The 16,554-nt window shown below is 42.6% G+C and overlaps 1 protein-coding gene across 1 annotated transcript in view; it reads right to left on the bottom strand.

Moving 5' to 3' along the window:
* RNF217 (ring finger protein 217) overlaps nucleotides 1-16,554 on the bottom strand; it is a gene marked incomplete at its 5' end in the record, with an annotated part of 54,212 nt that overhangs the window by 18,559 nt on the left and 19,099 nt on the right. The window contains one exon of the mRNA XM_084283772.1: nucleotides 1,833-2,066. Coding sequence (XP_084139898.1) covers nucleotides 1,833-2,066 — 234 coding nt within the window. The remainder of the gene's footprint in view (nucleotides 1-1,832; nucleotides 2,067-16,554) is intronic.

The raw sequence follows: 16,554 nt of genomic DNA, 5'->3' as shown, positions 1-16,554 counted from the left end.
CCTCCAAAGAGCCTATAATTTGAGGCACACAAGACAACATATTAGAAATCACATAAGAATAAGAAAACAGAGATAACGGTCCACAGCTACACGTGCATGTAACTACTCATATATACACAGTCATATATAGCCTTCTTTTTACACCTCTTCCATGTGCTGATCCTAAAATAGCTCACTAAAAGTATACCTATGGCAGAAAACGACACAGATTCAGGGAACAGTCCAAAGCCCTGGACCATGGCTATCCATACTGTTTGATAGCATTTTCCGAGTTGCATTTCTGATCTGTGTCAACAAGACATTCCTCCAGGGAACACACCTGGACACAGCTCAAAGCACACATTTTGACAGGGTTTGTTTCCCAGAGGAGACTTCAGCCCTACAGATCAGGACTACACAGAGCACTTTGCCACAGAAGCAAGGAAAAGCTTCTAGCAACGCATAAGGCAGCCTCCTATTCTTTCTTTGTATAGTATTTCCAGGGGAGTGGTGAGAACATTTCAACCACAGCATTTTAACTCAGAGAGCACTGGTGGGCAGGAGTACTCATTTTATGCTTTAAGGACAACAAAAAATAAATAAATCTGAGTTGCCACATCCATGATGTAACAGCTATACAAACTGTGACAGGGCTCGAGGGAACAACACAACCTCTGGCACCTCATGAGAGGCTGCTGAAGAAGCATCACAACAGTAGGTCTACCTTGGACCATGCATCCTGTCTGTATCTGAAGGGACAGTAAGTGGATAGCTGAAGAAGAATGGCTGCATACAGAAGGAACTTGACCTGCAGATGGAATTTTTCACCTCTGTGTAAGGTGTCAAAAAACTGAAAAGAAGTCCAATGCCAGATCTGGAGTCCAACACCAGACTTTGTGGCAGCTTTCATGCAGTTCAAACACTGCACAGATACATGTGAGCAGCTTGTATCTCAGAGTTAGCTCTACTGAGGTTTCAATTCCACTGGATACACAACCTTGTACCTTTTAATCTTCACACTGGGCTGAATCTTATGCTGTAATTAGGCCTATCTAAACAACCATCTAAACTCCTACTGAAGAAAACTGGTTTGTCCAGGCAAGGCTAACTCAATCATGAGATTAGCCACCACAAGTCTAATAACTGGATGGAAAACTGAAACAGAGCATGATGCTGCAGACAGAATGTTCATCTTTTGGAACCAAGATGGACCTTCAGGAGCTCAAAGCTGCTTCTGCCTGCCATCATGCTTTTACTTTGATTGAAATCACAGTATAAGCAAGCCTTCTACTAGAAGTGCTGTCAAAAGGTGTTTTTGATCTTTTTAAAACTTTGTGTATTGAGAGTCCACAGGATATTGAGAAACCACATTAATGTTTAACCTCTATAGTAAGGGACTGAAGAAATCAAAACCAAGAAGCAGAACAGACAATGGCTCCAGTTCTTAAGAAGAAGTAAGCTAACAGGATGCTATCGCCTAACACAGCAAGTGTCCCAAATTCATTTTTGAGAGTTTCAGGGAAAACCTAATCTTTGCTGGAGTTGCACAGCTAAAATTATCAGTAATAGTGCGATTCCTCTTCCCCAGTCTCTTCTAATCATGACTATATTATCTGCATGTCAGAGAAGAAAGAAAATACTCTTAAAGTACTCTTTGAATTATGCCAGGCTAAAATTATGCCACCTTACCAAATAAGTAAGGACTAAAGTTAAACTCTTCAAATTGTTAGAAATGAATTAATCAATGATTCATATTCCTAATCACAGCTTGCATGAAGCCTCAGTGACAGAAGAAAGCTCACTTAATGCCCACCAAGTGCTGTCCTACCCACAGCTCTGGCGACCATGCTCACTTTGTATTTGTTCTCCAATTTGGCAGGGGTAGGAATGTGGCCTCTCCTCCGGAAGGTTGTAAAGTGCTTGCACTGAGGGCATGGCTTGGTGCTGGAGTCAATGCGGCTGAGTTCCAGGAAATATTTATACTTGATGATGTCCTCGTGGGGCAGGTTATAGAGGATGGTTGTTTCATCCAGGTGTTCGCTGCACTCTGTGATTGGGCATTTTATATCCGCTTGTCCCAGCTGCACCTGAATGAGGGAAAAAAAACATACAGAAGAGTTGCAAGACCTCTTGTTTGGAAAAGGTGCTACTCTGCAAGCATTGATGAAGCAAACATTTGTGAGTTTTGTAAGAAAATTCAATTTAAAGTACTCTAACAGTCCACGGACTATCAAGCATATCATCTTAAAGTTATTTTGACTTACTCCAAGTGAACTGCCATTTTTTCAAAGGGTATTTTCCAAATCCAACAGAAAAGCTAATTACTCCTATAACAACTGTAGTTACATACCATGGCAATGTACTCCATGAAACCAAAACGTGAACTAGCAGCACCCACGCAGCACTACATGTTTTGGCTGAAATAGCCAACTCTCCACTATCATGGCTCACACAGGCAGTGAGAAAGCAGGTAATGTAAACGCCTGTATACTTTAATTCCAAAATGTGTTGGGAATCACAGCACAGAGAAATTAAAGTCAATTTAGGATCATCAACTCTGACTCAGTGCTAGCCCTGAGCCGACTCCTGCTAAGCATGCACAGAAAACATCAAATGAGCCTGGGGCTGACCGAGCTAATAAATTTTCCCAGAACCTTGAGTGCTATAATATTTAAAAAAGAAAAAAAATCCCTATAAGATGACCAAAACAAGAACACACAGAAAAGCATGCTCAACTTATCAGGGCTGAAACTGCTATTGATGTAATGAGCCCTGATGGTCCCAAGCTGATCTGTATGGACAGTTATCTGCAACACAGGTCCGGAGCTCCAGGATCTGAGACCAGGGCTAGACACAGGTCTGCACCCTTCACGCTTGGCAGGCTTTATTAACTTGGACTCCATGCCAAAACAGCAGATCCTAGCTGGTCTGCGAGCAGTGAGGCTGTATTTACTTGGCACTGAGCCTGAGTTAATAAACCCTGCTGGGTCTGAGGAGTCTGCAAGGACCCAGCATGAGCTTGTTCACTCATGTCTGCCACACATAGTCTTGAATGAATGAGAGTTGACTGCACACGTGGAGCCGACCACCAGCCCAATTCTTCCTTACTAACCATCTCCGTGCAAAGAAGAAGGACGGGGGGCTGACAGTGGAATGGGTGTCTCTTTCTAGGAGCTATTGTTTTGAGGTTGGTCAGTTCAATCTTCTTGGACTGCTCACTTTTTTTAACATGCTCCGTTATGGGGATCTGCAAACAATATACTAAATACAATAGCAACATCTCAGATCTTGATGCAGGTCTTGCTACTGCATGGCAGTATCAGAAAACATCATAAACCAGAGACTGTTAGTGCAGCATTTCAGCTAAGAAAGGAAAAAAGATAAAGCAACACAACCCTGCCCTTGCTGTCTCAGCTACAGAGTCATATGGGCTCCAACTGAATGATAATTTAGTCAGGAGTTAGAGAAGACATTACAAAAAGGTATGAAAAGACATTACAAAAAGGTATGAACCCCAAGGTCAACCCATATTGACTTCTAAAAAATCCCCATGGCACTGCTTTTGTTTCCCCCAGCAATGCAGTGGAACCAAAGAGGTGAGGAAGTTATAAGATGGCAGCAGTCCATCCCAGACCAGAGCACAGAGATGAGATCTCAGCCCTGCGCAGCCTCAGCTCAGGCTGTGGGCAGGTCAGGATAGAGGAGACCTTCCCGTGGTACAAAGGAGAGGCTGGCTCCCCTGAACTATACCCGTTGTCAGGAGGCAAATGCTCCAAAACTTCACCTCCAGCCCCAAAAGATAAGGAGAACACCGCCACACACAAACAAGTCTAGATTCAGGTATTTTGGCCTTTACCTGGACAAGGGTGGAACAGAAGGAGCATGTGGTTGAATGCACCATTAAAAAAAAAAAAATCGAAAAAAAACACAAAACATTCCACTTCCCCCCTCAAAATGCTGTGGGGAATGCCCACATTTTACAGGTGGAAGACACTAACATACCTGAAGCAGCATGTGAAAAGTTGAACCCAAGCATATGACAGAGTGATTCTTCTCAGAAATTCAAAAAACGTCAGTTTGATACATGTTAAAATGTGTTACAACCACACTACAAGAAGATCACGTCACCATGACACAGCACATCCCTGTTTTAGAGAGAACATTGCCATCTGAAATATTTAATCTATGGCTTTACCATGTGATCCAAAATAAATGTACTAGGAATTGTTTTATGCTCACAGTTTGTTATCCAAGTATTTTGACCAGAGATAGTGGTCTCTGGACGATCTAGTTACTCTGCTAGGAGTCTTCATATAAGTAAGAAGTTTTGCAGATGCTCAGACCTTTAAACGTTTGCTTACCACATTCTAATAGCTCTGGCCTTTTTCTTTGCAGGTATTCCCATTATGTATATATACAGACTTTCATAGAAGTATATCCTTCCTCTGCTGGTGCCTACCCCTTCCAAGAGTCAATACAACTCCAGCAGCGCTCTGCATTGCAGAACATGGACTGCTGGGCCGAAGCACTTATCAGTAATTCATTTCAGAACACGTGGAGTTTGTTTTAATTTATCCCCGTGTATCATCTGTGCTCAGGAAGCAGAAAGAAAAATCAGTCCAGCTCCCAAGAACCCAAATACATTAACCTAGGAAAAAAATTGCTACAGAAATACAAAACACTATTGCACTACTACAAGGATTAATAGTTCAATGTTGTACAACAGAAGTAATGCTTCTATTTGAAGAAGTATAGACAAAACAATTTAAATCTAAATAGTCAAATGAACCCCATCTATGGCTACTTTGTTATTGTTGTTGTTTAAGAATTAGGGAAATACTAAAAGGGGTAAGCCCTTTTCCTAGAAGTAAACTAATCTGCATCAGAGCAACACTTCATGCTGAGAAGGCACACTGCATTTGGCATTTAAACTGGTGCTTAAGAACCACCACTTACATGACATGGTAGTTAGAACAAACCTGCATTTATAAAATGAAGGAACACAAAGCTGAACGCTTTCTATTTTTCATGCCCACACAAAATATGATTAAATATGTGGTAAAAGTCAAGCGTGGTTTCAGTGTTTATTTTGAAAATATGTTTTACACCCACTTGAAGTAAATCATTTTTATCCTCTGTAATAGTTTCAGCCTTTCAAGTTTGGCAAAGATTGATTCTTTTCCTATGTTTTGAATAGGACTGAAGCGAACAGAGCTGTTTTGCTTATTAGCAGTAACTTCAATGGAGCCTTGTCTTACCAAAACAGTCCATCTTTGTTTGTGCACTAGCATTAGCAATTGATGCAAGTACAGCTTTAGAAGTAGCTTGTTAGGCTACCTGCTGCTGCAGACCCTGGAGGTGCTACGGAACAGCAGAGAAAAAAAATCTTTTAACCCGGGTAAAAAACAACTATCTAGTTTTATTCTTTTTCATTATTTTTTTTTTCAAAGAATTTTTGAAGAGCCTCATCCTTCAATATCAGCTTATCACAATGTCAAAACCCCGAGTTTTAAGAAGTCTTTGAATTTCAAAGTACCACCATGTATTAAAAGCTTAAGAATCCTCAGTATACACAACAGCATGGTATATTTTCACACCGTGAGAAATGACTGATATGTCTAAAGGCAGTTGAGCTGCTGCACAACAGTAAATGTCAGACTCTATTCAGTTCTTACGCCCAGCTGTGCTCAACTTTCGTAAATCATCTCAGGAGGTGCTAGCACCATTTACAATTCATCCTGTGAAAGCAGGTTCTCATGAGTTTCATCCTGCAGAAAAGCAACATTTAAACTATCAGAACAGCATTACACTGCCCCACTCCCCCTGTAGAACACTTAAATTTCTAACAGTGAGCCAAGCTCTCCCCTGTAAACTAACATGGATGTTATGCATGAAAAATACTTTGGAAGTGCACAGATGCAAGTAAAGGGCCAGTTTGATACACAGGACTTTCACATTCTACAGAGGAACAAACTAATGGAAGAAAGTTGTGCACAAGTCGATGGGGCCGGATGGGATCCACCCAAGGGTACTGAGGGAACTGGCAGAGGAGCTGGCCAAGCCACTGTCCATCATTTATCAACAGTCCTGGCTATCAGGGGAGGTTCCAATCGACTGGCGGCCAGCAAACGTGACGCCCATCTACAAGAAGGGTCGGAGGGCAGACCCGGGAAACTACAGGCCTGTCAGTTTGACCTCAGTGCCAGGAAAGCTCATGGAGCAGATCCTCCTGAGAGTCATCATTCAGCACTTGCAGGGCAAGCAGGCGATAAGGCCCAGTCAGCATGGCTTTATGAAAGGCAGGTCATGCCTGACGAACCTGATCTCCTTCTATGACAGAGTGACGCGCTGGGTGGATGAGGGAAAGGCTGTGGATTTGGTCTACCTTGACTTCAGCAAGGCTTTTGACACCGTCTCCCACAGCATTCTCCTCAAGAAACTGGCTGCTCTTGGCTTGGACTGGCGCACGCTTCGTTGGGTTAGAAACTGGCTGGATAGCCGGGCCCAAAGAGTCGTGGTGAATGGAGCCAAGTCCAGTTGGAGGCCAGTCACTAGTGGCGTCCCCCAGGGCTCGGTGCTGGGGCCGGTCCTCTTTAATATCTTCATCGATGATCTGGACGAGGGCATCGAGTGCACCCTCAGTAAGTTCGCAGATGACACCAAGTTAGGTGCGTGTGTCGATCTGCTTGAGGGTAGGAAAGCTCTGCAGGAGGATCTGGATAGGCTGCACCGATGGGCTGAGGTCAACTGCATGAAGTTCAACAAGGCCAAGTGCCGGGTCCTGCACCTGGGGCGCAATAACCCCAAGCAGAGCTACAGGCTGGGAGAGGAATGGTTGGAGAGCTGCCAGGCAGAGAAGGACCTGGGAGTGATGGTGGATAGTCGGCTGAATATGAGCCAGCAGTGTGCTCAGGTGGCCAAGAAGGCCAACGGCATCCTGGCTTGTATCAGGAACAGCGTGACCAGCAGGGCTAGGGAGGTGATCGTCCCCCTGTACTCAGCTCTGGTGAGGCCGCACCTCGAGTACTGTGTTCAGTTTTGGGCCCCTCACTACAAGAAGGACATCGAGGTGCTTGAGCGGGTGCAGAGAAGGGCGACGAAGCTGGTGAGGGGCCTGGAGAACAAGTCCTACGAGGAGCGGCTGAGGGAGCTGGGCTTGTTCAGCCTGGAGAAGAGGAGGCTCAGGGGTGACCTTATCGCTCTTTTTAGGTACCTCAAGGGAGGCTGTAGCGAGGTGGGGGTTGGCCTGTTCTCCCACGTGCCTGGTGACAGGACGAGGGGGAATGGGCTTAAGTTGAGCCAGGGGAGTTTTAGGTTAGATGTTAGGAAGAACTTCTTCACTGAAAGGGTTGTGAGGCACTGGAACAGGCTGCCCAGGGAAGTGGTGGAGTCACCATCCCTGGAAGTCTTCAAAAGACGTTTAGATGTAGAGCTTAGGGATATGGTTTAGTGGAGGGCTGTTAGCGTTAGGTTGGAGGTTGGACTCGATGACCTTGAGGTCTCTTCCAACCTAGAAATTCTGTGATTCTGTGAAGTTGCTTTTATTTGCAAACAAAATCCTATTGCCTCCTAGTTTACTGGAAATGTTGTTCTTCCATTTTTTTTTTTTTTAATTTTTTTTTTCTGTAAGATTCAACTAAGTGAAGAACTACTTTCTTCACTTCTGGGAAGTATCATCTTGATTTTTTTTTTTTTTTAAACCAATCAAACAGGTTTTCATGGAAAATATTTTAATAGCTCTCCATAGGACTTCACAGTGGTAGGTGCTAATTGAATGAAATCCAAACAGACACAACACAACAAGTGCAACCAAGAAGGAAAAAAAATAAAGACACTGGAAACTTTTACTAAGCATTTTGCACCCGTCTTTCAGGTTGTGGTTCCATGACCATTCCTGTGGTTTAAGTACTAACTTTAGTAATCCATATCCCCTGCCTCTGCGTTATGCCAGTGATGTCCTACTCTTACAAAAAAAAAAAAACAACAACAACAACAACAAAAAAACAAAAAACAAGCAATCCTATGAAACAGATTTTCTTTTTCAGTTTGTCCTCCCTGCTTACTGCCAAACTGTAACATATACTCAGTGATGTAAAATAAGTGAGAATGAAGAGTTAGAAATAATAGTGATGAGACTAGATGAGATACAACTACTTCATTTGTATCTCTACCAAGTAGGAATACAAACTGGGTTTCATGTGCTACCTCCAGCTGCACTGTATATCTTCACGTATGTTCTTGCCTGCAGTTCATTGTTTCACAGACCAAAACCCCTATGGGTGTGTTTCTTTTGCATCTCCCCTTTTATTCATGTATCTAGATAGCAGACTTGCATTAAACTTACTTTTAGAACCCATTTTTCAGTAAGCCACCATATTGTCCTCGCTGCCAACCACCACCTGTAACGTTGCATCCCTCCCCTACCTAGGAGGGAGGGTCTTCACCAGCTCAAGCAATGGGTACATTGCTGATCTCAGAAAGGTTACAGAAAGAATTCAAACTGGTGAGGAACTCCTGTATGCCAACACTGAATTCATAATTGTTAGTTCTTAATTCTTACACCAGGAAATACCTGCACGACCACCAAATCAACTAAAATGACCAGCCTTTCTTCATAGTCGGTCAGTGGAGAACAAGGAAGGCAATCAACTAAATCAGACTTCTATTGTGTCACAAGCTCATGTAGACCACCCCTGAAAAGGTCCATCATGGTGTCTTCCTTCACATCTCTTCTCTGAGGACACAAAGTCTTTACTCTCCTTTGGCACAGGTACTATGCACCTGGCTGAAGCCATGGCAAGGATGTGGTTCCTGCACCATGCCGCATTTACAGTCACCAGGGCCCAAAAGTTCCAGGCACCAGCAGACACCACACCTCTTCCACTTACATAGTTCTACGATTTACATTAACTATCACATTGTCAACACTAAAACAAAAACCAAACCAACCAACCAAAAAACACCCAACTGAAGAAGTAGTAAAAGAGCCTTTGAAGAACATTTTAACATATCATCCTTGACAAGAAAGACAAGCAAAAGCAAGAAGCTGGGCAGGAATCGCAGCATATCCAACCACCACCACAATGTTGACTGGCTAAACTGGCCAGAATTAATTAGTGAGGATAAATGAGAGAGATACTCTCCTGAGTCTAAGCTCAACCAAAACCTTTTCCTTAAAGGCCTCTTAATTTGCTTCATCACTAGACAACATGCTGACATGAAGCTGTACTCCTTTTTGTCCCTTCTACAGGGCCAGGTTTCATCTGTTCACGTTGATTAGATACCAGCTTAAACATTCAGGTTCCGATTGTTCCACTTGCATAGGAATAGGATTTATAGAAAATTATTTATAGAAAAACAAATGAACACTAAAATTCTCCTTAACCAGACATAAATAATTACCAACGGGCATGAGCTCCCCCCTCTGCTCTTTCATCTCCTGTTACTGTCCGTATCACCAAATCAATTAAAAACAAACAAAAAAAAGATTTAACCTGAGTAATGTTTTCAGACAACTACACTGCATTTGGTCATGTTTCTGCCACTCTACAAACACAGTGTACGCAATCAGAAGACACAGAGGTTACACGCTATCTGCCGCTCTTGGTGTCTGCATGGAGTTGAAACACCCATGGTGGAGGTCACAGCAAGTCCTGTGTCCAGACACAGAGGTGTTAACCCAAGCCACTGGGACATTTTGTGACCAAGGGGCAAGCCAGAGTTGCCCCAAGAGATATGGAGGGCAGAAAGCTTCCATCAGCTTGCTGAGAAGACAAAGCCATCTTTTACCTCCTGTGTTGGCCTGCCTGCGAGGGCAGAGTGAGGGGGAAAATCCCCGCTGAGGGCAGCCCAGCAGGATGTGGGGCAGGAACTGCAAACCTTGAAGGAACCTGACCCAAACCCACACGGAGCAGGAACTGCAAACCTTGTAGGAACCTGACTCAAACCCACAGGTCTCGCAGCACTCGTTACAGGGAACAAGGAAACACACAACAGTTCTCTGGTTTTGTTTAGGTTTGCATATTAACAAGGCCAAGTAGTGAGCACAATAGTTTTCCTATTCCTTAGAAGACGCATTCACTTTTGGTAAAAGACACAAGATGTTCATGAAAGAAGAGTTTTGAAGGTGGCAGACTGAGCCAAGTATCTGCCCTTTTGGGGGTGGAAAAGAGGCAAAAATATCCAAGCCCTGACAACCATTGCTGCTGCCTGGCAGTGGGACCAAAAGCACACAGGACCAGGTGTGGGAAGGAGCTGCAGGAAGGAAGCAAGGGCCAGGAGACCATCCGCATACCATGATACACTCGAGTAACTTGGCCACCACTGCTCACAGGGGCTTAACAGAAATGGGAAGTAGGAGCAGAGAAGCAGCGAGACCTTTGCATCACAAGCATTTGTCAGGCTTCCAACAGCACGATAAGAAGACTGCATCCAAGTAATACAGAGCACGGAACTGAAACAAAGCAACGCTGACAGCTGATATTTGTGAAGTAAATGAGAAAAAATGATGGGTTAACTCTTCAGTCAGCAGGTTTAAATTCAGATGAGAACAGCCTGTTCTCCTACACCCAGGATAAAGCTGTAAAAACTGTCATCTGTATTTGAATGACCAAGCCCAGCCTGGATGTACCCCATATGTGTATGACGGATGAGGCATGGACAGGCTGCAAAAGCTGAGCAAACAGCTCAAACATGAGGGGATCCAGGCACAGCCGCAGTGACAGGCTGCTCAGCAGGGGAGCTTTACCTCTGCCATGCAACGACACATAGGACTTCCAGCGTCTGGAGACCTGAGCTCCCAAAAGTAGCAGTCATGCAATGAGTGTTTACCACAATTCATCTAAATACTTATACTAGAAAACAATCAACTGCAAAACAAACAAACAAAACCAAAATTCAATTCCCCCTTGAGGAACATTGCTGTTTCCTCATCTCACATGCAGAAGAAAACTCTGAGTAGCCAAGCTCTGGCCTCCACCAGGTTCAGACTGGATTAACCAGGTTCAGATCAGTTCCAACAGAATAACACTGTTAGCTATTAACAACAACCAACATTACAACCAAAACAAGCAAACAAAGGAAAAGTTCCTTTACAAACTGGTAGTCAAGAAATCAAAACCACAGTTACTATGAGTAATCATAGTATCTAGATCAAAACTTCCTCCCTCCGAACGCCTTCCCGTGCTTTTCTTGAAGATGGACAAAAAGTTAAAACCTGCAAGAGTAAAAACACGTGGCCTCAAACTTCACCGTGAAGCATCACTTCAGTTTTCACATGGACCTACGCAAAATCCATCAACCACAGCAAGAGCGTATTGTGTGACTACTTGTATAAGAAGAGTAGATCAACAGCCCATTCTTCAACTATTTAGTACACAGGATCCAAAACAGACACAGAAGCTGGAAAAGGCTCCTGAGTTCATATTTGCCAACTACAATTCCCTTTTCAAATAAGAAAGAGGGCCCAAACTACCACATATTTGTGAAATCTATTCAGTGATCTGTATTACCAAACCTCTAATACTAATTAGCCCACACAGTGATTCAGCTGGTAGCATCAGCAGTAGTTAATTGAACCTTTGGCTTCACCAACAATGGCTGCTATTATATTTTATTTTAATAACTACAGAAGTGTTTCATGGTGCTTATTATCTTCCCAACTGAAAGTGGCATTTAGCATAAAATAGAGAAAAGCACTCACAATCAGAGGGAAAGAGTAGAAGAGAGGATGCTCCCCCCTTCTCAACATTGCATTCCAGAAGATGGCTACAGAAGAAAGCAACATTGCCATGGATGCTGGTGGTGACTTAAAAATAGCAAGCACTTTTAACATGAATCTCACAATTATTCTTTGACCATCCAAATCCTCTACATTCCATGGTCTATAGGAAAGGACAAACATTTTATAGTCATCCTTAAACTGTCCTGCTTTGCTTAAGAAAACTACCTCAACTATTTAGTTTCAAAATCTTTGCTAGGGCTGAGGTTGAAGATGAGTTTTCTTGTGCATGTATCAATGACCAATGTTTTGACTTTTGACCATCAGACAAGAAAACAAGTTCTGTCCTTGATCACTTGATAAATTTAATACACAAACAACCAGGTTGCATAGGTGCAAGATAAAGCAAATGAAATTCTGAGAAGTACTTTTACCTGGCAGACAATTATCAGAAATAGTAACATACCTCCTTTCTTAGATTCAGGGTGGAATTTACAAGGTTAAGTTACTATCACTTGGCTTCCCTTAGAAACCATGCAACTTAAAGGAATTTGTTTATGCAATGAAGTTGTTGCGAAATAACCAAGAATTGAATTATAAATGGTTATTTTGCTCTGCATTCCTGCAAAGGAGTGCTATCTCATTGTACCAGTACATATCCAGAATAACCAAAGCTGCTTTTGGTGAAAAGCTACTACTGTATGAGGACTCCTACAAAGTGAAATTAACTGGTAACTTTTACATAGCTGGATAAACCTGAGAAGTAGACTAATGTGCATGCTGACATATTTTCAGGAGTAAATACTTCCTGGGAAAGGCTAACACAGAACTGTCTTCCAAGCTTGTCCCCACATACCAACATTTGAATGAGCCCCAGATACCATGCCAAAGCTCCAATTTCACATGACTTAATTACTTTCTCATAATATGTTCTAAATGTAAGGAACATATTAATACATTTAATGGAATGACAGATACAGCCACAACAGGGAGCAAACATAAGATCAAGACCTGCAAACAAAACAGCCTTCTCCAGGAACTATCAAAGCAAAACCTTAAACGATGGCTACGATCTGTACTTTGAGAAGCAAAAGTGAAAGCAAATCCCCAGGCAGAAGCAACAAACTATCCATCTCAAACAGCTAAACTGTTACCTCAGCTACCTCAGCAGAAAACTATGACACAGAAGAAAAATCCTCCAGTGCAAGCTGAAAGAATGATTCTGCACCAGAACTGACCTAATCCAGTAGAGAGCTGCACGCAGTGATTTGTAAACACTGCATTTAACAACTGAAACATCAGAGTTAATTCTCTTGCCGAAATTCTGGCTATAATACTGGGGTTGTTACTACAGGAGGTCAGCTTCACGCAGTAGCCAAGTTAGATTCCTGGCTAAAACTTGAGTTGGCCATGAGGGAGAGATTTGGTTCTGGCAAAAACACCATCACGATCAGATAAGGCTGTGGAAATACATGTAGCAAGAAGAACAAGGTCTCACTATGCTTTTCATCGCTTTTGGTCCTTTGAGGATCACTGTGTAATCAGGCACTGGCTGGGACTGAAGAGAAAGCTGAAAATAGCTGCTACAGTCACTGAATTCAGTTCTCTGCAGCTAACCTTTTGGGATGTTTAGGGAGACTAGACTATAATAAAAGACAAAATCTTCAACCCACACTGCAGTCTCCTCTTTCTGGATGCTAAGGCAGGCTTATCCTGCACCACCTGGAGTCTAGCCCAAGACCTCACATCACCTGATCAAACACACATGAGGATCTGAAAGATCTGGGGTACAGGCACAGCCAGAACTCACACATATGAGTTGTCCCAGTACCCCTCCTCAGGCCTCAGACCTTTACAGCCCTCCCAGCAAGTCAGCCAAGACTGCACCTTGCCTATTGCCAAAAAAACTACTGAAGGATTCAATACAGCTTTCCCTCCTCCCTCTGCGTTAGAGAACAACTGTGAGGCTGCAAGGAGAGAAGCTTCAGCTGGCTAACAGTAGAAGACTGAAGTGCTTTTAAATTAGTTTTCCAATTGATGAGGCAGTTGAATTAATTCCCCCTGTGACACATGATCACTAGTTCACAACCCAATAGACAAGTAGGAAATGCCTGGCCAAGGAGAGAAGCTCTTGCAGAAGTAGCTAGCCGTTAGTCATCCTACTTGTCGCGTCAATCTGCTCCTTCAGATCATGTACCAGGTATTTGTGCTAACTCTGTTTACCTATAATAAGCCTGAAATATGCTCAGCAGCTCTCCTTAGTAAAAGCAGTTAATGGCAACTACAGTAGAAAGTGTGGAGGGCTGCAATGCATTCCTTTTCTGTGAGCTTTATGCATCAGTGTTTTCCACATGTACATCCTAAAATTACTGTTCTTCAGAAAAAAGCTTGTATCTTGGCATACCTAGGTCATTACTAGGCTATCTTCCCGTTGTGTGCAAGTACTCAAACTGCCCAGCTGCATGTGTAGATACCCACTGCGTGAAGCTCAGTCCTGAGCTCCGTGCCCGTGCTGACATTGGCACCCGCGGCACTTCAAAGCCGGTCCTCACACCTCCTCGCGGTCTGCTGGCCCCATGTCTGCTCTCCATGCAGCTGTCACCCTGAAGGATACGGAATGCTCAGCTGTGCACTGAAAGCAAAGGGAATGGCTATGAGGTAACCAGGCTTTTTAAAGAGAAGAAATGTATTACTCATCAGTTGTTTCCGTAAGTTAAGAAGTATTTCCAGCAGCTCCTTAACAAGAAGTAGGAAGGAATTCTATCAATAACTGTCAAATATAAACAACCACTTCAGTGGTTTCTAGTGTAGGAATAAAATAATGACTATAAAATATACAATATGAATGGGTCACCTCATTACTTGATAAGAAGTTCCAAAATTTTCACCAAATTCTAATTTCCAAGAAATTGGAAATTAGACACCGCCATGCCTACAATTGTAGGAAAGACTATTTGCCATTTCTGCAGATACTGCCCACCAATTTACAAATGGAAGTACTTCAAACTTGTCCAAAAAACACTAACAAAACAAACAGCCAAACAACAAGAACACCCTAAAACCAACCCTGAAAACAAGGATTACTGACTACAAGGGTTTCTAAAGTGATGAGCAGGTTGAAAGATGCCTTAAAACATCACTTTTGACAGCATTAAACCTTTGCAAGGCTCCAGAAACTGGGTTGCTATTTCACATCATGCTGAACATTTAAACAAATGGCTTTGTTCCTACCAGAAGGCAACAGAGTTTTCAAACCACCACCAAGAAGGGATGGAATTGGGAACCAGGAATATGGATAGATAAAATGAGGTGAAGGAGGTATTTTATCAGCTATACCCATCTCCACTCCTGAAACCACAGACTCAACAGTAACTGAATTCCATAATACAAGTTCAGGAAAGTTTTTAAATTATTTCCAAAGAATGCACAGTCCTTATCAGGAGAGATGTTAACAAATAGGAACTGAAGAAGCAGAGGAGAAATTAATTCTTATAAAACATGGTAACACAGAATGCACATGATGTATACATGGACATGCATCTTTCCAAGTCCAGATTTTACACGAGCAAAAAAGAAAGGATTGTTAGCTTTCAGGACAAAAAAAAAATAATAAAAAATGTTTGTTATCAAAGAGACCAACACTTCCCAAAAGTATTTGATTTAGCATTTCATTGATATTCTCATTGAAATGAAAGTACACCACATGACATTAAACACCATTGACCTGTCTCCCAAATATGACCTCTAAAAATGTTTAGCTCTCATCTTATTAAAAAATTAAAAACAATAACTTTTTATTTGAAAAGCATTAATTCCAGAGCAAATACTTCTACATAGTAGTCACAAATGCAAATGCCTTCTGTGGTTAAGCAATCATTGATGATTGTTTGGAACAAGCCCAAGTTTCCATAGAGGCCTGATTAGCTGCAGCGGTTTACTTCAGAAAAGGGAAAGCAGTCACTGCTGTTCGAGCTTGGCTGGGAAAAGAAAGAAGAAGGGATGGGAAAAGAGTGAAAAGAAAGAAGAGCCACCAAGTTCAGCCACAAGTCACATTGCTTCTTCCCTGAAACTTTTCCCTAGATCACAATGTCCTCTTGCCTGGCATGCAGGGGAAGAGAGGGGTGTACATCTACTCTTCACAATTTGCTCAGTCCACTTGACTTCCCTCATTTTAGTAACTCACACGCAGAGGCTTGTTACCTTCACAACTGCTCCTGCTCCCCCTTACCTTCATCCAGGGAAGACTATGCACCTGTGATTTTTCCTTTTAAGCTGCACCTGTACAGAACAGCAGGAGCTGCCTCCAAGAACTGCCATCGCTTCCACCCACCAAGCAACATTGATTTTCTGAGCAAAAGAAAGACAGAAACATTTGCACTTATGACTTTAGTGGTTTTGGCAGCATGCCCAAACACCATGATAAATGATGTGTTTCTTGTGTGCTCTTCACCCAAATGCTGCCTGCAGTTTCGGAAATCTGTCATCCTGCTGTTAGTTAAGTTCTGAATTGTACTGACATTTCTCAAGAAGAATTTCTCCATTGTTGCAGAAGAACAAACATGGCTGTGTCAATTTTGCAATAATTTCAGTCATTTTGGAACTTCTATCCACGTGTTCCTATGTTAGATACTCCTCCCCCCCCCTTGCTATAGATGTTTTTTGAACAAGTAATGCCAAGTTATAAAGACGTATCAAGAAAGAACATTAAGAACTTCTGGCAGCACTGCTAGGGCTGAAAATCAGCTTGAACCTTTACAGGGACTATCCCCTAGTAGTTAACATTGCTGGTACTTGTTAAGATATGCCTCAGCACTTTGCTGGTGGAAAGAGGTCCAGCTGCATGATTTTTCCACTCT

This window comes from Netta rufina, assembly GCF_964035555.1.
Source record: "Netta rufina genome assembly, chromosome: 3".
NCBI classification, from domain to species: domain Eukaryota; kingdom Metazoa; phylum Chordata; class Aves; order Anseriformes; family Anatidae; genus Netta; species Netta rufina.
Note: the sequence above shows the minus strand (reverse complement) of the source record. Positions and strands in the feature narration are given on the sequence as shown.